At 40.9% G+C, this 24,926-nt stretch overlaps 1 protein-coding gene across 3 annotated transcripts in view; it reads right to left on the minus strand.

Annotated features, from left to right (window-relative positions):
• Nucleotides 1-24,926, minus strand: part of unc5c (unc-5 netrin receptor C) — a 136,631-nt gene that overhangs the window by 4,742 nt on the left and 106,963 nt on the right. Inside the window, exons 6-16 of one of the 3 annotated variants that reach the window (XM_005941560.3) lie at nucleotides 23,232-23,399; nucleotides 22,842-23,006; nucleotides 18,904-18,960; nucleotides 15,591-15,782; nucleotides 11,857-12,219; nucleotides 8,296-8,383; nucleotides 8,000-8,171; nucleotides 2,672-2,905; nucleotides 1,861-2,010; nucleotides 1,592-1,756; nucleotides 222-400 (exon numbers count right to left, since the gene is read on the minus strand). In XM_005941560.3, coding sequence (XP_005941622.1) covers nucleotides 222-400; nucleotides 1,592-1,756; nucleotides 1,861-2,010; nucleotides 2,672-2,905; nucleotides 8,000-8,171; nucleotides 8,296-8,383; nucleotides 11,857-12,219; nucleotides 15,591-15,782; nucleotides 18,904-18,960; nucleotides 22,842-23,006; nucleotides 23,232-23,399 — 1,933 coding nt within the window. The remainder of the gene's footprint in view (nucleotides 1-221; nucleotides 401-1,591; nucleotides 1,757-1,860; nucleotides 2,011-2,671; nucleotides 2,906-7,999; nucleotides 8,172-8,295; nucleotides 8,384-11,856; nucleotides 12,220-15,590; nucleotides 15,783-18,903; nucleotides 18,961-22,841; nucleotides 23,007-23,231; nucleotides 23,400-24,926) is intronic. The other 2 variants (XM_005941561.3, XM_005941562.3) reach the window with 2 other exon arrangements.

Here is a 24,926-nt window from a genome sequence, read left to right on the forward strand (position 1 = left end):
TAAGATGTACTGATGGCTGGCCTGCTGGATGGATAAATGAATAATTACTTTTTTAAAACAAATTCTAATATATTTCATTTTAGTTGTCTATATTAACAGAAAAATAGTTTTGTTTAAACTATTTAACTTTAAAGTAAAGCCTGTTTCTGTGGCCAGACTGTGATCCCAGAGGTCCTAAATGTAAGTCACCATTTCACACTTTTCATTGTTTGTCAACCCACCTGTCAAGCTTGAGTTTGTGGGCCAACATCCTCCAGTCATTGCCTCTGGTCTGCGGTGCGTCCAGGCTGCCGCACAGCTTCTGACGGATAGAAACAGGGATGCGAAAGGCATTTGGCCCTACCAGTGTCGTGATGTTGCTGGCAGGATCCAGCAGGGATGTGTCAATACTCTGGGAATCCTGTAAAGAGAGAATGAGAGGGATTAAAGCAGAGACACAGACTGTAGCTGTGGTTTTTCCCCCCCTAGTTTGCAGACTGCCTGGACATAATTCAACACCTCGCAAAATGAAACATAATGTAGTTCAAATGGATTTGTAGCACAGGAAATTTCTTTTTCCAGGTGCCATAAAAAAAATTGAAAACCCTTCGTTGCGTCGCCATCCATTTACTGATGCAAGCTGAGTGATTTTCTTTTAAATATACTGCATCTGGAGGATTAAGCACTGGATGTCTGGCTACAGAAACCAGATCAAGACCCAGAGACAAATGAACCAAGGCCAGGCAGTAACACAGCTCTGCACTGTATGTACTGTAATTTATCTCATTACTGAGCACAAAGCATGAGTGCTCCTCCATCCCTCAAGCTCTATTCTCCTAGCCAGATGGCCTTTGTAAAGCAAGTGCAGCATGACTGGGGGGGGACGACACAGGCTTATTATACCCTCCTGTGCTCCTCTCTTGTCATAAGCAAGACTCTATGTAGGCGGCATGGTTGAAACTCCCCTGTCTCACACCTTGCCAGTTTTTGTGAACGTTGCAAAAAGTGGGAAGAGGAAATGGAAACGAGGTTAAATTCATTCTGAGCGTCTGGCTCGGTGGAAGGACAATGAGGGCGAGGTGGAGGGGAAGAGTCAAAACAGCTCTGGATGCAAAATTCATGTGAAAGCAGAGCACAAAAGTCGCACAGACCTTTGAGGTTTCCATTATAATTTCGAAGGCTATGCCCCGTATCCAGTCAAGGTGAATAATTACTTTAAGCCTTTATAAATCAAGTGAAAGCATTAGGAGGGAAAGAGTTCATTACAAAATCAAATACAAGCATTTTTCCTCAGCCTGTAGTGCTAGTCGTGTAGTGCTCTTTTATGTGAATATAATGAAATCAGATGGTATTTAATTTGTTATACTTAAAGGTCTGGCATCCAACTTGAGCCTGACTGTCCTACACATTTACATGCTTCACTCTCCTCATGTCATACACCGTCCCCACCCAATTTATTGTTATTTTTAGGCTCCAAAATCTCCAATCTCCCTCTGACAAGTCAGTGGTGCTGATGCCCTGCATCACTGCCTGCTGCTTCAACCCCTCCACCGGCCCAGCATCCACCTGCAGGGGCCGGGGGGGGATGTTTACTCCAAGTATCAAACGCTACCTCCGACAGTGTAGTGTCCAGCTGAAAAATCTGTCCTTCTCCTTCCACTTGGCGCACACATATTTTGCAGGTCAGGTCCACCGTGCTGGAAGAGAAGCGCTCCAGGGTAAAGCAGCAGTGGAGGTTCCTTTGTGAGCCGCTCCACACCTGCTGAAAGGAAAGCTCCTGCAGAGAAGTGGAAAGTGTAGAGGAGTTACATCGGTGGGAGAAACCATGTGGCACACTGTGCATGGCCTTTTACTGAAAAAGGAGTAAAATGAGCAGTTTACCTGGTACTTGGCTAGCAGTTTGCTCTTCCATAATGTGTGGGGAACATCATGGATGGAAAGCCTCAGGTTGTGGGTGCTGTCCTTAAAGATGAGAGTCTTTGGTTCATCCAACAGCTTCCCACCCATCTGCTTCTCCATTTGAAGGACTTCCTAAATAAACAAAAGCAAGCTTGATTAGCAAGGACACCATCTATACCGACCTCAAAAAGCTTCTTCTTTATACCAGTTGAAAAGCAGACAAACTGCTGCTGTATTCCTGTGATAATAGTCTCTGGGGAATTCTCACAAGTACATTTACAAATGATTCGTTTTTAATAAAATATTACGTTATAATCATCCGCAGGGCTTTACAAACTTAAATCTAGACATGCAAACCTGAAATCAACTTCTGTGTCCTTGCAGCAGGATCACTATCACTTCTCATTACTCATTCCCAAACTTAATAACTGTGTTCAATATCCCTCCTCAGTACAATAATCCTTCCTTATCTTTCCTTCATGCAGGCGCATGAAGGTATTAAACAGAATTGAGGTGATGAGACAACAGTAGAGAAGGAGGGATATATGTGGCTTATTTTGTGTTGTTGCAGCAGCTACGTTATTCAAATACAGGCGCTTGTATCTCCTTATTGTGACACACCAACACAAAGATTTCTCATTCTGCCTCCCACACATCATCTGCTGGCTGTGCTTGCGCATAAACAATTCAGTTACAGCGGGGAAAAAAAAAATCACAATTATATTCATTTCAGTGATACAAATAATGAGACAAAGGCTATGCACACATTCAGTACAGCGTGCTGCGCATTTACCTTGAGTGAGTCCTGTGTGTCGTCCAGGCAGTAGACTCTGATGTGATACTCCATGGCTGGGCAGGTGACGGGGCCAAAGATGGCTAGTTTGAGGCGCTTAGTGGTGGCAGCGCTGAGAGATTGACCGACGAGGCAGTAGGTGCCCAGCGTCTCTGTCAGGATGTGGCAAGCCTCGTCATCCATTTGGATATAGCAAGGTGTGGTGAAATTCTCTTCTCCTACTACCACTATATCCTAGAGCGTGGACAAGGAGAAAGGGGAAAAAAGAGGAATGTTGAAGAATAAGCCTGGGTTTTGTTATGTATGTATCAAGCAAAAAATAGAAGTGTTGCATGGTTAATACGATTTTTGACTAGAGCAAAATATGCCATATCCAATTTTCCCTACATATCTCCATTTGCTCGCACAATACTGCTACAGCTGTCATTTCTATTTGGTTGTATTGATCTGTTTCGTGAAGCAGATAACTTCACATTACAGCAAAAATGTTCAGAGATAGATACAAGTACCAAAACTGGCATGTATGCTCTCTTTTGATTACTTTTTTGATCGAGCCCATTAGCCATTTGAAAACTGCAGTCATTTTCATGATGGCTGATGAGAAAGGCAGAAAATATAATTTTTCTTTACATAAAGTAAGCAAGACTTGCATCTATGAATGATTTTAGTGTCAAATTGTGCATGTTCAACTATTTAGAAGTCGACTTTAGTACTCTGAAGTTGCTTTTTCATTTGCACAGGTAATGCTTCTTGTTTCAGTTACATTTCATAGATGGACCTGCACATTGCTCAGTGGTTACCCATGACCTCCCAAAAACCTTGTTGTTTTTAATGGCATAGGGCTGATTGTGGTCGGTGGTTTAATCCCCAACTCCTGCATACAATGCTGAAGTGTCCTTGGATAATTCAAGATATTAAACCCCAAGTAGCCTGCAGTGCTGCGTTTGCATACGCGCGTAAACCTTAAAATTGTGTCCATGTTGCAGTGTAGAAAGTGCTATAGATGTCACAGTTCTGTTCATATATATGCATATGTATATATACACGCACATGACAGGGCGTGCCAGCATGACAGAGCTACACAGAGGACATGCATCATGGATCAAATATATGAAATTCACTGAACTGAGGAATACATTGGCAAAGGAAGAATGTTGAATGCCTGAGCCTACAGTGCTATGAGAGGGATAAATCCCTCGACCTGCACAGCACTGTGTAGCTACAATTGTCATTGGACCACTGGAGCAAAATATAAGATTGACGTAATTTGAATTATTTTCTTTCACGTGAAATGAAGAAGCTCAGATGAAGTTTTGAAGTCATAAATTTGACTTACTCAGTCAAAAGCATATAAATCAAGAGTAAAGCCTCTGAAATGCATCCAGTGGCAGTGTTGGTCAAGTTACTTGAAAAAAGTAATCAGTAACTAATTACTGATTACTTCCCCCCCAAAAGTAATCCCATTACTTTACTGATTACTTACTTTCAAAAGTAATTAATTACTTAGTTACTTTTTAAAAACACGATTTACAACCTGAAGAGGTGATAAAGCGATAGATCTTTCAGCCCAATTCTACTTTTTCTACATAATCCATCATACAAAATGTAATCAAATGGAAAAGTCTCTTTTTAAAACTTGTTTTATTAGTTTTAATCTTTTAACTTTATGCATCAAGCAAAAATTAATTATATGCAACATTCTCTGACTGGAAGAAATTAGTTTAACATTTAAACCTATTTTCTGCACATTCCAGCACATAAAATAAAATATTTTTTGTGTTTACACTCAGTCTTTCAAATAGATGCAAGTAAAACACAGCAGAAAATAAATAAAGTCAAAGACTCAGCGGTCCTGTTGCTCTATTTTCACCTGTAAAGCAGGAGTGGGGTAGGCGGAGGTTTACCCTGGTGCAGGTGTGCCGCAGCGGTCAGTGGAAGAATCCGCAAGTTTCTCTGTGAGTTTCCCATTACGTCGTAGCTACTCGTGCTTGCTTGGAAGTTTAGGGGTTTTTTTCGCTGTAAAAAGAAGTTTTCTTCCCACGCACAACGGACGCTAATGTTTTTGTCACTTTTTATGGAGTCAAACTCAAAGTAAGGTCAGTACTTCCATGCTTTAAACGCTGCACGCTCATACTCTCTCCCGCACTCGATATATTATCCATTGTTGATCTGTACACAGCTGTTGTCACAACGTCGCACTCGCTTACGTCACTGTCATGAGACATTCTCGCAAAAAAAATCACGGTTTTAGTAACGCAGTAACGCAGCGTTCCTATGGGAAAGTAACGGTAATCTAATTACCGTTTTTGCAATAGTAATCCCTTACTTTACTCGTTACTCGAAAAAAGTAATCGGATTACAGTAACGCGTTACTTCTCTGTCCAGTGGTTGAAATAATTCCCCAGCTGTTTCCCAAGATAGAAATGACCCAGAGTAGACCTCAACAAACATCACCCTGATTACCTCAAACACAGCATGAAAAGGAGGTGACGGTACAGAGGAGGGTTGCAAAGTGGCTTTCAGGAGAACAGCAACTGTAAACGGTTTAATGCATGTTGTCCAGGGAAACCTATGTGAGAACCATATTCTTGCATTATTTGTACATCTGCAGAAAAACTGGAAAATATGCAGCAATTTTATCAAAAGAATAGAAAATGTCACAGCTTGTTGCTGAATTCCATGTTTGAAACCGATTAGATAAATAATCGGTACAGTGTCTTCTTTTTCTTTCAGCTACCTCTTTATTAAAGGGTCACCACAGATTTTTCTTGTGGATGCACTTCCTGTTACAGCCCTTCCTGGGATTTGTGTCTCCTCCTGGTCTTGAACTACTGTGTGATCTTTTACATGTTATTGTTAACCGCTAGACTACAGAGTTACTGTATAGTATATTGCGTGGAGTTATGCATATATTAACTGGCCTACAGTAGTGAGTCTGTGTATTTAAAAGAGTGTATTTAAAAGCCTCAAGTGTGGATTTGTAAATGTTAAATTGGATTGGCTAATTAGTGAAAACCACATATTTTTTACATGAAATCTTTGCCACTGGGTAATTAATAGCTAAACTTGTACATGTGTTGCTTTTTTGCCACACAGAAATGTGCTCAGTCACATTTAACTGAAACAGAATGAATTTAAATCGCATTTTAATGTAGAAAGCACAATTAATGTCCTGACCTTTTCACAGAAGCCGTGTACTCTGGAAGTAACAGTTAGTGTGTGTGTGTATTACTAATATTTGAGACTGTCTCACGGGGAAAATGGAAGCATAAGTATCCCGACTATTTGCAGTTGACCCCTGTAACGACACCAATGCCAGGACACATTTCTCTTTCATTAGGATTGCAAGGTCTGAGGAGCCTCCTGCGACTCTCCCTCTTTTTCTTTAACCCTCTCTTCATCTCTCTTCATCTCGCTTATTCTTTCTCTCCGTCTCTCCGTCGTTCTCGCTCTAATCCAAACACTCTCACAGAGTGGCACACTGGTATTAATTCAGCCTATTATGAGAGACAGAAGAGGAATTACAGCATTTTATTGTGAGCTAGGCCGTTTAACAGCAGTATTATGGCAGATCATTAGACTCTTAACTGCTCCTGTGGGATGGCACTAGGGATCCTTATTGGGGGATAATTGGAACGCACAGTGAAAAAGTGGCCCTGCTTCATATGTAGCACTGTGTGCAGGCAGAAACAATTAAACATACAAACATACAAACGTTAATTTAGTCAAAAATTCATCAGCCGGCTTTTTTTCCCCTCCCATGTAGACGTGGGAGGATTTTAAGTAGGAGAGTTACTGAAGCAGAAATCCCCACATGTTCCTCATTATATGACACGCCATCTTCATCATCATCACAACACCATGAGATTGTGTGTGAATCGGTGTGTGCGTGCGTGCATCAACTGGGGAGGGCTGCGGGCTCCCAGACGCCAACGGAACTGATTATTCTCAATATAAATATCCGTGAAAAACTCCTTTGGAGGAGCTCATCTCTCCTGTATCCACTGCAGTGATGAAAACACATTTTGACAGAGCATGTCATATAAAGCAATATTTCACTCATGCAGCGCCGAGGCTGGCCTCAGAGGGAAAAGGAAACTCATACGAAGGAAGCCGCCGTCACATCACATATTACCATCTGCGTTTGTGGCAGGACGGAGATGTAATCAGGAATCATTTCTTCTTTAAAAATCCTCAGTTTACACTGAGCTTTATTGGTTGTGTCCAAGTAATTCATCAATGTCACGAAGGCATGTGGGGGCCAGTTGGGCAGTTTTTCCTCGGCTCTGTAAGTAATGCCATCGCATCAGCAAGAGGAAATTATGCAAGGGCTTGCTGAAAATTACATTATTTAAGTCACTTTTTAATGATGATCTGACAGAAGGCCTTATTATTGGGTATAGACTGATGCTATATATTTGGACATGGCCTTCCTGAGAGTAATATGCATTTTGATTATCATCTTATCATTTATGCAATAAGCCTGGATAGACTGGAGTCGTGTTACGTATCACTAAAGCATTGCCTTTCATTATGCTTCCTGTACTGCGCCCTGCTCCTGCTAACCTTTATTAAATGCTTTTATCTTTAGCCTTTCTCCTTAAAAAGGTTTGAGTAGAAAGTTAATTAAAAACCACAAGGAAGACTTTTTTTCTTTTGACAGCTAAGAAAAGATGCTGATAGCTGCCCGCAAGAAGGTCGGCGACGTCAGGTGAGGTGCTGAGAGATATGTTTTGGAGGTAAGCTGACCACCTGGCACATTTCTAACAAAGTTCCCTCCTAACAAGCAGATTTGTTTCAAGTTTCTCTGCAAATGATCCCTTGGTAATTGGTCCATTTCTGCATCAGTGTGTTTGACAAAAACAGCAAAAGGGAAGACTTGAAAAAAAAGCAACACGAACAGAAAAACCCCCATACATGTTCACACCTGATGAAAAACCTGCCGTTATAAAGGTACAAGGAAACAGCCTGGGCAAGAAAACAGTCCCAGTCCATTCCCTGCTATTAGAGATGTACTATTTCAGCTCCTAGGTGCAGCAGGGGTTTACTTTGAGTACTACTATAAGTTGGACAAACAACGCAGGGGACGTTGATCCCTTTCACCTCCTCCATCCTATCAGTTCTCCCATGCCATATCATGGATTTATTTCTCACAGCATCTTTTCTTTTTCACTGCTCGCTGACACACTGAGCAGAGATTCGCTTGTAAACACATAATTTCAATTCTTGTGTGCGTGCGACCGTCAGAAGCCCATTTTTGAAACTCGAGCGCAGTCGATAGATACAGTCTACTGTAGCACAAATTTCTCTGTGAATCTCACATCTCACCTCCCACTGATTCTGCGGCGACTGGCTTTTGAGCTGGATCAGCCAGTCCTGCTGGCCATCGCACACGGCACAGTGATGCATGGTGATGATGACCGGACGAGTCAACAGGGTCCCCGGGGGTCCGCAGCTCACCATGGGGCTGAGCACCGTTTGGCCATCTTCCACCGAGGGCCTGGAGGCGCACAGGGATAGCATACATACAATATTTAGCCACAATCTGATGGCACTCTCAGTATGTATGTGTGACACGGAGCGGTTGACAGCAGCAAATAAGGTTCTGGGGCGTCGTTGCATACCTCATGTTGTCCTTCCTGTGAACTGTCACATACATCTCATACACTCTGCCCTGAGGAATAGCCCCTGCAGGAATTAGCAGACTAACCCCTGGGAAGCAAAAAGCAAAAAAAAAAAAAGATAAGTTGACAGAGGTGTCTTTATACTGTCAGTGCTTGTTATGAGACTTTTGTAAGAATGTGAGAGTATAGAGAGTGAGACCAACAGGCTGGTGAATCCTGGCTACTCCAAATATAGAAAGGTAAATTATAATTTTACATTTAACTAGTGTGTCTTCATGCAGTGCTGCACAACTACAGGGATATGAATTGATTTTTTTTTTTTTCATTTTATTCAAATGAATATTTTTCCTGGATAAACACAATAATAATTCAGTCCCACACACAGCAACTATGTAATTTTACCACCTTCCTTTATGGTATCAGGAAATGATGTGGAATTTCATTTCTAAAAATCAATGATCTCTTTGCTCGTCACAGCCTTGGCATATTGCTGCAGCAGGCGCGATTTACATTTTTCCATCTCAGATTTATTCGATAAGATGTCCTATCCGATACGCGCGTGTGCGTTTTTTAGAAGCCTAACCCCCAATTTCCATCATGCATACGCACACACAAACACACACATGGCTTCTCTCTGGAGTGGTGGTGGGGGAGGGATCTCAGATAGCTCATTGATTTCCCATGTCCTTGTACTGAACTTTTCAAAAGGTGACAGACAGCTTCTCCAGCTAGCTAGCGAGGCAATCACAACTCTGCCAAGGGAACGTCTCGCGCGCTGCTACTCTGCCTCACAGCAAAGCTTCAAAGAGATGAGAAATGCATTTTAAGATGCAAAATACCAAACAGCCACAGTGACAGCACCACAAAATATTTCATTACCCAGACTCACAAACAGATCAAATATCAAATGTGCTCTTTCCTCTCCCTATTCCTATGTAACATGATGAGGTGGCTGAGCGCAGCCAACAGCTGAGAACATTTTACAGTTATCAAAATGAAAAAAAAGAGAGAAATTTAAGAAATGTGAGAAGTCTGCGTATCCTTTAATGTCACTGCTAGTTTGCCTCTGCCTGTCAGCATGCATCTGCGGCGCGTTACAAACAGTCTGCATGTGTTTGAAGTGAGGACAGCATGGCTAATGTAAGCTGCCTGAAACGGGACACCTCCAGCACTTCTGGTGCACACACCTTGGGTATCCATCAACTCTTGTCATACTACGTGCAGTCAATATGCTGATGGGCTGCACATGGCTTAGCTTATTTCAAAGTCGCAGATCATCAGGGATATACTGCTTCAGACAGCAAAGTATTGAATGATACTGCACATGCTTTAAAAAGAATTCTTTTATTTTTACTGAGAGGTTTGCTTGGGGTTTGCAAAGATTAACAATTCTTAAGTTAACATTTATGGTTGATTTGAACTGCCGTGTCTACTGAGAGCTGCAATGGTTTTGTATTTTTCACTTTACTGAAGAGCTCTTTATATTTAAGCTCTCACATACTGAAATCTTCATATTGCACTGACAGCGAGAGCAAGTGTAACAAGTTTGGAAGTTTGTTTGAGCCCCAGAAAAAAATAAAATAAAATTTGCCATTAAAATCCAATTTTGAGGTTTTTTTTCCTCTTGCTTCTTGCTTAAGTCAGAAAGTCACAATTTTGAGATACCCAACTTGAAATCTAGAGATAATAAACTGAAAATTTGACTTATGGGTGGCAAGTCTTTTTTCCAGGGGAGAAAACGAGCTTCTATTAACAACTGAAATGAAGCTAAGCTTTGAGTAAAAGCAATCTCTAAACAGGAAGCACTCAGGGAGCATAAACCTTCACCGAGGCAGCTCACTCTCTGGCCAGTATTTACTTTTAAGGGAAAAGCACTGTAATTTGTATATATTAATTTTGTTTTCTTTGTTCTGTTTAAATGTACTTTAAGAAGTTTGTAGTGCTGTAAAAGGCAGTTAAGGGTAGAATCACACATGTTTACTTTGACTACAGAAACATGTAGGTGTGTGTAGGAGTAGGTAATGGATAATAGGTAATGATTTGTAAATAGCTTGAGCTAATTATATAATACTATACAACAGTATATTTATAACTAACTAGGCAGCTCATTTCCAGTTAATACTTGTACAGCTGCTGTTATTGTGTATATATATATTTATCTATTTATATTTCTTCATACATTCTTATATAGTTCCATACTGTGTATTGTGTATTTTGTTGTACAGTTATTTTATTTTCAACTTTAATTTATATATTTTATCTTATTCTTTCCCAGTTAAATTTACCCTTCATTCTAATTTGTGTTGTACAGTTATTTCATTTTTAACCTTAATTTATATTTTATTCCTTCCTAGTTAAATTTACCCTTTTTAATTTTTCATATTTATTTCCTAGCTTATTCATAGCCTTTTCCTTGAAGGAGAGGTCAGAGGTCAAATATGCCATAATATTTGAAATCTTTCTAGAGGTTGACAGTACACACCGGATTTGTAAGAATCAGTTTATAGTTAAAAGGCTTTCTGTCAATTTTGAACCAATAAATCATGAACTTGACTTTGAAGACCTTGGCGCACGTAAGCCAAATTTGAATGGATTGCTAAGTTGACCCCACTATACACTCCTGCAAAGTTTTATCAGAATTCAGACAGAATGACACGCATGCATGCAAACCCTACCAAAAACATAACCTCCTTGGTGGAGGTAGCAACTTTCTGAAATGTATTTTCTTGCAGAGAGTTGATGGCAAGTTTGATATCACTGTCAAACATGTTAACTAAATCTAAATCAAAGAAAATCTGCAGCCAGTAAACTTTTCCCAGCATAAAGACAGGAGGAGACGGCCAGCCTGGCTCTACCACAACCTCTAATGTTCACTAATCAAAATAAATAATGTAAACTTGCACTTTTATGAGGAGGGTATTATGTGCCAGATCATTTCCTGGTCAGACATAGTGACTTCCCGGAGTCTTGTCATCACTATGAGACTGGCAGAAATCCAGTGGAGACACCAGCAAGTTTTGTGTTTGAAGTTTCTTTTAATGTTTTTTTAAAATGGGATCTTTAAGGGAAGATCTTTAAGGGAAACATGGGCCGAGATCATCATCACCAGCACATTATTAAGTGAAACAAGAGTAGACATTTAAGGACACGATGAGAAAAGCTGATGGTATATTTCATTTCCTATCAGGCTATACAATGAGAGGAGTTTCCTTTCACTATGTGCACACATATAGACATTCACACATGCACATCCACACAAGTGGAGGTGCTATTACTAAATGCTGATGTGCCACTGAGTGAATGAAAAACGTGGCTCCAATCATAACTCACAAAAGACAGCTAATGAGTTTTAAGACGAACACTGATAGAATCTGCTGGAAGTAGCAGATGCTGCTTTTCATGAACCTAAGCTCGTTTATTCATTTTTTAAACTATTTCTTTTTTACATTCCTGCATACTTTGAAATATGCAACATTTTTTCTTGATATCCAACTGAATCACCTATAAAATAAAAATATATAAATATGGAAAATCACTACCTATCTTTGGCTAGTATAGTACCTGAGTTGGGCACAATAAGCTGTCCTCCCTGGGAGCTGAACGAGCCCAGAGCAGTGCATGATGGATCCCTGGTGCGGAGCAACGTCTGGGTCTGTGTGCGCCGGCCCATTGTGTTGTCACCGTTGTCCAGTAGGCAGTGCGGCAGCTTAGGTGACAGTTTAGAGGAAAATTCTCCTCCTAGGTCATCCTGTGGAGTCACTAAGCCTGAAGAATTGTACACCTTAATCTTCAAGTTAGGGAGCGGGTCAAGCAGAGGAGAATTGGTCATGGGTATTTTGTCACCCACGTCATGGAGAGCGTAAACTGGGCCGCGGTACATGGCAGCTGCTGAGGTCAGGTCAGGGGGTGCTGATAGGAGATCAGCTGAAAAGGAAAGAAAACAACATGGGTAAAGCAGAATAAATGTCTTAACACATGTATTGGGAAAGGAATCAGGAAGAAACTAACTTGAAGCCTATATATCCATGAGGAAATGAACTGCTGGCAGCAATCAGTGAGACTGCAGCACGGCTTTTTTGTTTTTTACTCATTAGGGAGGTCCACTTCACCACCAAGAAACATTACTCAGTCAGAGAAGTTATAGGTGCAGCTGTGATTTATGAGTAACAGATGGCATCGTGAATGTTCGGTTTACCCAGTAGGATAAATGTTCAATAGCTGGACTGAGTGGGTGGAGCGAGGGTCAGTGGGGGCCTCTCTGTCCTCCAGCTTCTCCACTGTCTCCACCCCCTCACAAGTTTCTAAATGATGCAAATGTTAATGAGAGTCAGAAAAGTTGTTCCAGTAATAAACTAGAAGTAGTGCAAGTACTAGTGTGTCACTGGAGGGCATGTTTTGCAACATCTATCTCCAAGAATGTATGGCCCATATGTTCACAATCTGTATTAGGAAATTAAACAAAATATGCTTCAGCTCTCATCATATAAAACTGTATATTTTCCTCAGGTTTCCCCCAAAACCAGGTTTCAGATAACCCCCCTCCCCCCTCTTTTGTTAATTAGATTGCACAGGTGCCACGGACTGCAGGATGAAACTGAGACCTACTTAACAAGGGATAATCTCAGCTAAGTGTCGCATTAACGTGGCTTGCAGGCTTAAGCTCAAGTCAAAATGTCATGACCAGCAAACAAGATTTGAGCAAAATATCACAGAAACTCAAATTGCACCACTTCTTGGTAATTAAAGCTAACACAATCATCTCCTAGCACATCATTAATGCCTGTGTCTAGCACCGTAAAACGCAAAATCTCAATGATTCCCTTAACTGGTTCTTCTATTCAAACACCAGTTCCTACACCATCTTTCCTACTGTGTATTTGACACAGAGACATGAGAATTTGTTACACACTGCCACATTTCAGAGCAGAGAGCTGTCAGCGGAGATCAGACCTTGTTATAGTTCACATACTCTGTCAAATTAGATCAATCACGCTAATTTTTCTTTGCATGTAGGGATATTTCCCCTGTCACTGTTGCTCCTGCACACAGCACGCGCACCGATGGCAACACTGAAATAAGGGACCCCCCCCTCCCCAACATTACAAATTCCAATTTAACCCTTGTTTGCACTGAGCACTGTGGAGGATGTGTCATTTCCACCCATGAATTATCTTCTTCACAGCAAATTGTGTGTGACGTGCTTTATGCATGCTTCATACAATATATAGAACATAAATTACAGCTTTTAGTAGGCTACTTTAGGAAAGACAGAGATAAGGTGGAAGTAAAGTGGATCAGCTTATATGATTCCTCCAACACCACTGTTTTTTAAATCACCACCAATTGTTTCTGTCATGATCAGGTGGATCAAACATATGAAATATGAAAAACCCCACAGTAACATCGAACTATATCATAATACTTAATATATTAACTATATCTGTAAAGGTGAAGGATAATGTTAAGGATATATAATCAACAGAAAGTAAAATGATTTAAATATAATGTTATTCATATAAATTCAGCTTCATTATACAGTTTCAGAGTTTGGATTTCTTTTAGAAAATAATAAATAAATGAAAAAGCTTGAATATTGGTAGATTCTTTAACCAAAGTGCCTTCTGCTCGGGAGCTGTTTTAAATAGGCTTGGCTTCAAATGATCCTTTACTTTATAAGAGCGGTGACAGAAGCAGCACCTTTAACAAGGGTTGTTGTTCGATGGTGTTTATCTTTTTGAATTGTCCCACATTAAAAAGCTTCATCTCTAGTCTCTTCATTGTATTTTTATCTCTTCTGCTTTTACTTATTTATTTATTTTCTCTTTCCAAAAGCTCACACTAATCATTTACAACACAGTTACATATTTCTGTCTCTCTCCCTGCTGTCTTTTTGGCCAGTTCACAGTGACCTGTCCTCATGCATGTAACTTACTTTAAGTCCTGCATCAACAGTCCAAATCTAATTACACAGAGACTGGCCTTATTGTGCTTTAATGACTGGGCATAATGTGGCCTCCCATCACAACAGCAAGCATTTTAATAGTTTCACCACGGCTGACGCACGTGCCTCCAGAGTCAGACGTGTCTCAGTGGGTTAAGGTAATGTTTTGAAGATAATGAAGCTATTATTAATGCCAGTACTAATGAAAGTCATTCCATATGCCTGACAACACAGGTGTGTCTAAGGTCGAGTATTGCATTTCTTTTAATCTGCTGAACTGAGTCTGTACCATTAAGTAGCAACACCTTTACTAAAAGAGGATTGAATTGTGCTTAAGCTTCAACAATACACGGAGCCACTTTCTGTATCTTAATTTTATGGAAACAAAATATTCAGTTTTTAACACGTTTTTTGGGCAGGTTTTGAGGAAACATTTGGCACATTAGGTTCTTTCAAAACTTTGTGCATTTAAGTTTTGCCTCATTTGTTAAATTTATTACACTTCTTGGTAAAATAATAGCTATTTCCATGTGTGGGAACAGCTGCCACAGCAAAAGCAGACTGTCTGATGCAAAAAAGAAGTCATCAAGGAATGCTTGAAAACTTGATCCCATGATTCGTGGGTTTATTTTGCAACTGTTGGGATGCAAGTGCTTGAATATACAACCAAAAAATCTTAAAATCTGACGTGCGTGAGAGGCGTTCCAGGAAAAAGTTGAAAAGTTGTCCAAAAAGAACATTAGAGCAAAATCACAGCTGGCCAGTGAACATACAGGTACGAACCAGACGTCTTGGAATAATGTGATGTAGACAGGCGAATCGAGGGCAGAACTGTTTGGTCAGAATACATAAAAATGTTTGGCGCAGACCAAAAACAGCTCACCAAATGTAATGGATTAGGGTTAGCTGCATCTGGGACTGGGCAGCTTGCAGTGACTGATTAATTCTTCATGATATCAAAGAGCAAATGAAGATATTGTGAGACCATTTGCCCAAAAGCTGAAACTAACAGGATAATTATACTAATGACAAAAGGAAATCCACTAATAATGGGCTCAAAAAGAACAAATGGAGGGCTATAGAATCCCATTCAAATGGCCTTTTCTTCAAATATCTTGCAACTGAAGGGATTTTTACTTGGAAAAATGGTAAAATTTTTAAGCCAGTGACACAGTTACGGATCTAAAAGTTCCTTGGATTAAAGGGGGCAACTCTAGGACAGCAAAGGTGCACTTACCTTTCACACAGAAGAAAGTTTAATCTATTTATGTACCGATTTGAGATGCAGTTACATTTTGATATATAGAAAAACCAACGCTCAAACACTCACACACGCCTCTCTCGTATAACTCACCTTTGCGAGCGGTCTTAATGCTGACCGGCTGGAACCCTCCGTTGAGGGCAGAGGAATCAATGATGTCAGAGCTGAAGTCCCGGTGGTTCTTCCTGTAGATGAAGAGTGCCACGACGACGGAGATAACCAGGCACATGATCACTGCTATCACAATACCCACATAAAGAGCTACATCATCAGTAGTGGGGGCCACTGGAGAAGGAGTTTGGGGACGAAAGACAAAAAACACAGACAGAAAAAAAAATAGTCTTTTAAGATCTCGTAATGCTTCCATTTATGACATAAAGCCTTTTTCTCTCAGTATGCAGGACTTGTGATGAAGCCATTATCAGCAGGGTAATATCCTGGTTTACGATTGAGCCGGATATTAATAACTATCTACTGAGAAATAAATGCACGAAGTATAGCTCCAGTCGTTTTTGATTAATGCTGACCTGCTGTGGGAAACACAGTTCATGAAAAAAACACGAGGCTCTCTTGATTGTTAAAACTGAGGCGAGATAATGATGCAGGCAACTTAGTTTGACACACATCATCGGGCCTTTTTTCACTGTTTGCTTTGGACATGTGCGACACACTAAAAGGCACGCCAACATCTGTTCACTATCTTGTATGCGAATGTTAAAAATGGCCTCAGAATTCTTGAAATAATACATACTGCACTGTGTCATGTGCAAGACCTTGATAAAATAACAATGTAATAACCATATAATAAAGTAAATGGTGACAAAAATTCATTTAAACAGCACAATTAATAAAGAAGGCTGTTCCACCGCGGTCCAGTGACACAAAGATTTCTGCTCAGAACCAAGATCAAAAGTTCTGAAGACAGAGATGTCGATGTTTTCATCTTCAAATTACCATGCTCTGTGCTGAAGTTCAGAGTCTGTCTCTGTTTTTGTTCTTACACACTGCAGATAAGATCTAGACATGGCTCACATTTCTCAAATTGTCTTTCATCTCCGTCTCCCTCCCAGAGACTTTCTGTCCACTATCCAGCTGGAGAAGCCTCAGTGATTAGTAGGCCTGGCATGGATATATGTGCCTTTTAGAAATACAGACTCAGACGGGCTCTCATTAAAGATCAAACCTTTTAATGGATGCCTACTGACAGTCTGAACTCTCTTTGGTGTTTGATAAGGAATGTCCTTCACTGTCACCAAGTTGACAAATGGGGGTGAAGCTCTTATGTGGAGGACACGAAATGTCAAAAAGGCATGTATGAGCATGTATGCACGTATTGTTCAACACATGCATGGACATTGCACAAGTGAAGTCATTGTCCAAAGAAAGGCAAACGCCAAAGCAAATGCTTACAAACACACTCTTATCAACAGGAGAACAAAAAAGGTGTTGTGATCGGGCAGACACAACAATTTTTGAGATGATGTGTGTGTTTAAATTGCACAATATCTGCACCAGTAGATGGCAGTGTCACCCATAAATCCATACAGGGCGCTTTGAAGACGTGCATGATGGCCGAGCATTTGTGTAAATTAGCCTCGTGTGTCTCAGGGATACAGATGGCACTCAGTCTGTGTCTCTTGTGTTCTCGTGCACAAAGGAGGATAAAGGAGCGGAGCGAAAGGAAACCAAGAGCAGAGTGCTTTCGTGACAAGTGAAAGTCACGCGTTGTGTCATTTTAATCACATACTTTCTTTCTGGCTTCATTTTCAGTAACTTATGGTTTGATGTTTATTCCATAAAAAGGATTTCAATGTAATTAAATAAGACCACTATTCAACACTTATTTAAATCATATTACATTTAATTTCTTGATGAATCCCTATTGAATAATATTTAGAGTGACCTCCATTTCAATTAAAGATCATTTCTGTAATTTTTATTGAAAGACTACAATTTAAGTGGGGAAAAAGGGTATTAATATTGTAGTGCTCCCATAGATGTTTTCTGTGAGGAAGGACATGCATGTCCCAGCCATGACTTTTCAGCCTGGAGTGAGACATCGCATTAAAGATACATCCTCTACTCCTTCCTCTAGCGCAGACACAAACAGAAAACAGAGCAGGGAGTCAGTGATGAAAGTTTGAAAATGTAATTTCACTGCGTTCCCTCTGCCAAGCTTCCCCGCAGTTATTTAACATATATCCCCTCAGTCGAATAATCTTCTATTCATGCTTTGATGATAAAGGCAGCAACCTGCTAAGTGTACGCATTAAAACGTATCACTTAGATTAATACATCGCTTTGAACATGAGCCATTGTTGGAAAGTACAAGAAATGAAACTGAAAGGGATTATTGAACACTTCATTCTCAGCGAGGTTGCAAAAATTTACAAAGGGATGGGTGAGAGATGGAAAATAATGCCCCCACCCCCAAAAAAAATCAGCATAGATGTGCAAATTCTTAACCATAGCACATACCAACAAATGGGCTCTTTGAAAAGGTCACATTTAAACTAACAACAACCCAAAAACAGACAGATTTACAAAGACCTTTAAAACCAAGAAGCAACAGTCTTACAGAGCCTCGCCCCTCACTCCGACCAGAACATTGAGTCAGCCCTAAATTATACATGAAGAGACAAAAATCTTAAAGCAGCCGAAATCCACAGAAGAACTGCGCAAGAACAACCTACAAAAATTCTTCTAGCTGAGAATTTTGAAATATATATATATATATATATATATATATGATATGCACACACACACATACTGAGGATATTTCTATGAGAACTGGTGATAGTTTAAAGCAAATGGAGGTCACAGCAAATATTATATTGAGTTTATGCTCTTGCCTGGTAACTGATCAATAAACAATGTTAATTTCCGAAAGCTTTACTATCTGGTAGGTTAAAATGTCTGCTTGACACAGTGCATGAGCTGCTGCTGAGGCAAAGTTCGGCAGGGTAAAGAGCAGGGTCAGCTCTTACTTCGAGAATAGTAGCGTGGCTGTAAACAAGCAGCCTGCTAGCACAGACACATTACGAGGAAAGGGTTAGGGCGATCAAAACGGATCATATCCTGAGGTGGTTATGAAGTAAAAAACAGAAGAGCAACAATAACTCGCTGGTGGACACAGAAGAACATTCGCAAACATTGTTTTTCATTTTACTTATGGACACGTTGTTGTGTTTTGTTTTATGCTTTTAGTGCAAAATGGCTATTTCTGAAATGTTGCTTTTTGCTAAAAAGGAAAATCTGTATGTAAGACTCCAAATTCAGGTCGTGCACATTAAAGCATTAAAGATGCCTTAAAAAAAACAAAACAAAGGCAGACGTGACAAGAATGCAGAAATAATGAAAAAAGAACGAAATGGGGGGGAAAAAACAAAACAAAACAATAACTCACATGAATTTCCAATATCACTCTTGTCTTTTGCCTCAGAGGACTTCTGATATAAGGAACCTTGAAGAGAGAAGCGGATATGGATAGTAGAGCGAGAGGTATGAAGAAGGGGAGGGAAGAGAGAAAGATGAGGGTGGGGGGGGGGAGAGGGATGATGAAAATCAAATTTCCAACAGAAAAACAAACTCAACAAATGAGACAGCAACAAACTCATGAGTAGGAGTGATGGCACGGGGAAGCGATCTTTCTTGATTTGGCCCCTCCTCTCTATATCTGTGTATGGAGATGGATGAGGAGAGCAGGGGAAACATGGAGGTTCTGTAAGAGAGTGGCGCGATCCATCAACTGGGCTTAGTGCCTTAGCAGCAGCAGGACTGATGCTGGCAGGTGAGGGGGATGGAGGGGCTGATAAAGTGTGGGCTCCAGCCGAGTCGGCAGAACCTACAGCCTTTCATCTGTCACTGGAAGGTGGATGGAGAGGGTAGTGCGCGAGATAAAAGGAATGATTATGTTAGGGAAGCAGGAAGTGGAAAAGGGCTGAAGGACAGTGATGTGGAAAGTTGAAGACATGCGATTGAGAGATTAGAAAAATCTTCAGCTAAGATAGGTTGTTTTTTTTATGTGTGTATGTGTGTGTGTTTTTGGCCCAAACTGGGGTCTTGGTTGTTTTTTGTTGTGGCCAGGTTTTTTACTGAAATGAAGTGCAAAGCAGGCTAGAAAGACAGAGCCAGGAATAGTGCACAAGCACACATAATATTCAGTCTCCCTGGGACATCCATAAACAACTATACAAACAATGAAGTCCTTATTGGAAAAGGGAGAGAGCCACAGGCAGACAAGTGGACTGACAGGAAAATCAATGGCCTGATAGATGGGATTGGTGTGTACATGTAATCAGGCAACCGGGATGCCGGGACGGAGCAGGGGGAGGTCGGCTGTTGCATTCAGTCTAACTGATGGCCCATTTGAACCCATCCTGTGGAGTTTCTATTCAGCCCAACCGAGTCTACAGCACAGCCGACATAAAGGCATGCTTCAGTGGGTGGGCTCATAAGGAAACGTCAGATCGCCGAAGTTTATTCTTTATTGGCAACACAGAGCTGGGAGAGGAAGAGGGAAGCATAGTACAGGAAATCATTGTCTGTGTTTTAACAATTACTCCTTTGAATGTGACAGATTTCCAATCTCTGGGAAATACACTGTCATTTGGGCAAGAGAAAGTCATTTGTCACGTTATTTAAAGGCTCCTTACTCTTCTATGTTTAATGAAATTGCTAATTACATGACAAATAATATTTATTGACATTTTAACTAATCTTTGAAACCGCATATAAAACACAGAGGATATAACTTTATGGTTTTTGGAGGCTGAACTGAAACTTAAGAGTCTGAACTGAAGCTTAGGAGTCACGGCTGTCCTGCCTCTGGTGTTCGATAGCAATGAAGCGTGTCCCCTTGCTGGAGTCGGTGTTCCCCTCTCTCTAGATCAATATGTCAGAGAAAATGTCGTGTCAGAGAGCAGGGTTACCAAAGGCTTGAAAAACAACATCAGTATCAAGAGCTGCAGACCACAGGGGGAGCGCAAAAAAGAGATTTAGACAGGTCAGGCTAAGTGAACAGTGAAAACTCTACATGTGTAAGAGTTGGGAACTTCTCTCTAAACACGCAGAGTGCAACCTTTCTAGATCAATTTAAAGACACATAACTTTGTTAAATCCAACCCCTCCCACCCAGAAAACTCCCTGACAGTCTAAATGTGATAAACAAGCTGCAAAGTTAATTATAACAACTCTTTTTGACGCGAGTCAGTTGTATTTCTGCAGGAGGCAGTGATGGAGCTGAGCACCACGTTCTATTTCAAGGTCTGGTCTATCAAATTCCTTTGGTGGATTTCGGTGATGGACTGCAATTGAAATGATTTAAATAAATTCAAACAACAGAAAATAAGATCAAGCTGCAATGGAATCCACAGACACGTGTTTGCTCAGATCACGGCCCTGCACTAGAGGGAGCAGACCAGCGGTCCAAGGTGAGTTCAGATTGCACACAACTTCCATTCCCAATCATATTTTCCATAACATGAGCTTTCAGATAATGGGCCGTTCTCCTAAATGCTTGTGGAAATGGTCATTAGCATTGACATAAGTGGCTTCACCCTTTTAGCTTCCCCAAAAAAAAGAAAAGAAAGAAAATCAATCTCTGAAATGATCCTAAATCTATATCATTATGGCTTTATATTCTCTGAAAACTAGCCATCAATCTACCAAGAACTAATGCTTTTGGTGTAGGCTGAGTTGCAAAGGGCGTACAGAAGGGCAGGGAAGTGTGGGGTGAACATATGTTGTGTTGCAGAGGGAAATAAAACAAGACGAAGAGAGACAAATAACAGCACATCTGTCACGGCCTTCTTATTGATTTTTTTTTCTCTCTCTCTCTCGTGCTTCTATATGCCGTTTACATATGTGCTCCCTCTCGTAATGAGCTAATGCAACCTCTCTCTGATGTTAAAACGTTTCCTGAACACCGTCCTTAGCACATATAGAACATGCGTGTGACGGCAGGCATTTACTTCAGAGGCATACAGATCCACCAGCCATCTGCATCTGAAGATGTAACCCACGCTACACCACATCAACAGGTAGCAGTTTACAACCTTATGGTGCAGCAAAAACTCAGATCTGCTGCACACAGCAGTCGCTAGCTGTCTCAAATTTCATACATCTAGCAGCTGAGCTGCTGTTATATTATTAGTGTCACATCACCATCTGTAATAGGTTATACACACGACAGAGGCATTTGTGACAGCGATTGAGTCCTACACCTACAGAGATGTTTATTAAATAGGAATTTTATGCAACTAGACACAGAGTTTAATTCACTTACTCTGCGATGCTCTCTCCCTTTCACAGACTCTCTCTTTTTATTAAAGGCACAGAATCACTACTAGCACTTTTGGTTTAGTTTTGATGTTTTAGGATGTAGGTGTTTCACCCTGTAACAACATAATACTGCGGCACACATGCAAACACATACACACAAACGTGCATCAAAGCAACTGCGGCTCGATTCTAATCTGTGAATGTGTTATAAGGCAGAGGAAGCAGGATTGTTGGCTTCACTGGAGTGCGTGGCTGTTTTTAACTTCACTGGAACAAAGAGGAGAAGAAAACAATTCTCTGCCTGCAGAAAAATATCTGGCTGCACCACAAACTGGCTTTAGTTTGCTACTTGAAAGACAAAGTAAAAGCAAAGAAAGAAAAATGCTGGTGCATCTGGATGTCTTTTGCGTTTTTTTAAGTTATTGTAATACCAAATGATATGTATTTGTTCACTTTACAGTGAACATAAAGGCCAGCTCGGAAAAGAGGGCGAGTCCAAACACGTGCTACTTTGTGGCCTTGTGTTTCCTATCGTTGGACGCAGGAATCCAGAGTTTTTCAGTAAAGGTAGTAATCAAAGCAGTTTAGTCCTTGTGCCCCCTCCCCTTTTGTGTAATTAGTGCATAATGACTTATTATTTTCAAATATACCTCCCAAATTCTTAGCTTATGACAAGGATAATTAGTTAGATTGCTTCCTCTTGCGGCCAAGTACTTTTTTTTTAAACGTGTACTTATGCTTGCAATAGAACTGACACAGGAAGATGTGTGGTGGTTTTTGATTTTATGTTGCTTTGATCAAAAACGCTTTTGTCTGTTGTGTACATAAAAATAAAGAGAAACAGATCAAGTGCAGAGGACAGAGAGGCGTTTCGGCTTGTCTTATTGTTTATGTATGAGCGAAGTGAAACAGACTGGGTGAGGACAGGGTGAGCGTGTTATGTGAGGACGTGAAACACAGCGCGCAGTGATGAAAGAGCACAGTGAAAGTCCCGGTCAAAGGGTGAAGAGATTTCTTTTGTTGGCAGGTCAGACAGTCGCAGAGGATTAATCGGGTACTCACTCTGCATGCACAGCCCATCGGTGCAGTTCTTAGACTGGAGCACCATGCCCTCACAGTCCTTTCCCCCGTTTTTGGGTGCTGGGTCGCTGCATTCTCTCCTCCTCCAGTGGGTGCACTCTGTCCCACAGGTGGACCACTTACTCCACTCTGTCCACAGGCCATCCACTATCACATAACAGACAGGACAGATGAGGGTCGAGCGAACGAGATGGCAAATGAGAAGATGAAGATGAATTTAGCGCGCGAGCAGGTGGAGTGGGTGCGGTGGACGCACGAACTGGGCGGAATTTGTGCAAACGTACAGAGTCGCATCAAATTGAATGCATTTCGTTTATGTGCACCTGAACTCAACACGCCCACGTACACATGGGCGTGTTATCATTTTAATACCTGGGCAGAGAGGATTACACGGTAGCTTCTGGATGCCTTGCCCTTCACAGATGGCACCGCCATTGAGTGGCGCTGGGTTAGTACAGCTCCGTGTGCGTTTCTGGTAACCACGGCCACAGCGGCTGTTACACACTGACCACTCTGTCCATGTCGACCATCCACCATTCACTGGAAACACACGGTGGTAAAACATGTTAAGTATAACTTGATTATGGACTGTGAAACTGTTAAATTGAATAATAAAATAAAACACAAATGTGTGTGAATTAGAATGAAAGAACTAAACCCATGAAATTAAAAACTCTGCATGTTTGTTTTCAGTGACCAGCTCATTAATTTGACTGTCTAAGAAAGCCCAGCTCAGAGGTTCAAGTGATTTGCCTACTATAAAATGTACCAATATTGTTCATTTTGTTTTGGATTTTGACCTTAAACTATCGGGCAATTACTTTGCACTGCAGACAGACAGTAAATTCTGGTCAGACTGCTGCATTTTCCATTCACTGATTCCCTCTAATGCCTCTCTTCCCTCTCTCATCCATCTCTGTCAGCGACTAAATCCAGCGCGGAGTGACATCAGGGCTTGTGGCTGAGAACAAGTCTGTGGCATTTCAGATGGTGGAACCAGGCCCCTTGGAGTCTCAGACCTTCAAATGTGACATGCTTATGAGTGAAGCCCAAAATATTGGACTCTGGGGGAAGACCCACATTTATTTACTGTCTGCTTTGTCTCCTCCATGAATAAAGGCTCTATCTTCTGTCTTTCGCGCCTCTTTTCTTCTTCTCTCCCTGCCATTTTCTTCTTATCAACTTACTGTTTCTAGTATCTTTGTCTGGGATTTTGCTGGAAACCTCTGGGATATAAACATGCTCCCTTTCCTTCTAATTTATATATCACTAGTATTAGGCATAGCCCTTATTCTCTAGGTTTTCTCACACTTCTTTGCAGGGAAATATGTATACTTTCATGTACAGTAATATTGTACAATAGTACTGTCAACTTTTGCTTCCCCTTTCCAAAAGAGAGTTATTTCCAAAACAGCTGAACGACTGTGTAAAATGCAAAAGATTTGCAAAACTATTTTTGTTTCACATTGAAACAAATGTTTCCAACAGGTCTGAACCAAAGGCAGGCCAGTTTAGCACCTGGACTACAGACTTACTACAGACCCATATCCAAAACATGTACATACTGTTTAGCATCAACAATGCAGGTCACATATACCATGTGCACTAATGTTCCCCCCATTACCATTTCTGATACTGATACTCTTAAGCTGTGCACCGGCCACAAGACCACCATCCTTCTCACCTTCAGCTCATCGCCCACAGGATGAGGCAGAGAGAAATCTGCAGCGTTTCTGGATCTTATTTTTATACCATTTGTTTTTATTTGCAGAGGTTTTCAGAAGTGTTTCTGAACTCAAGCTGTGTTTTTCACTTTTCCACTACAGAATCATATCTGGTGCCACATGAGCAGCCAAAGGACACAGCCATTCGATAACAATTTGCAGACTTTACCCTGGTGTGCTGAGATTTATCCAAATTCTCTGAATCCTTTAATGATATTACAGTATATGTGTCACGGACCCGGTTCCGGGGACTCGGGGTTCGTGAACAGTGTGGACCTTTATTGTTATTTGTGTCTTGGATGTATGTTTGCTGCACTGTGCTCTTGTGTTCCATGCTGGTGTG

This window comes from Haplochromis burtoni, unplaced genomic scaffold, assembly GCF_018398535.1.
Source record: "Haplochromis burtoni strain Fernald_Lab_line unplaced genomic scaffold, NCSU_Asbu1 Contig_72, whole genome shotgun sequence".
Classification (NCBI taxonomy): Eukaryota; Metazoa; Chordata; class Actinopteri; order Cichliformes; family Cichlidae; genus Haplochromis; species Haplochromis burtoni.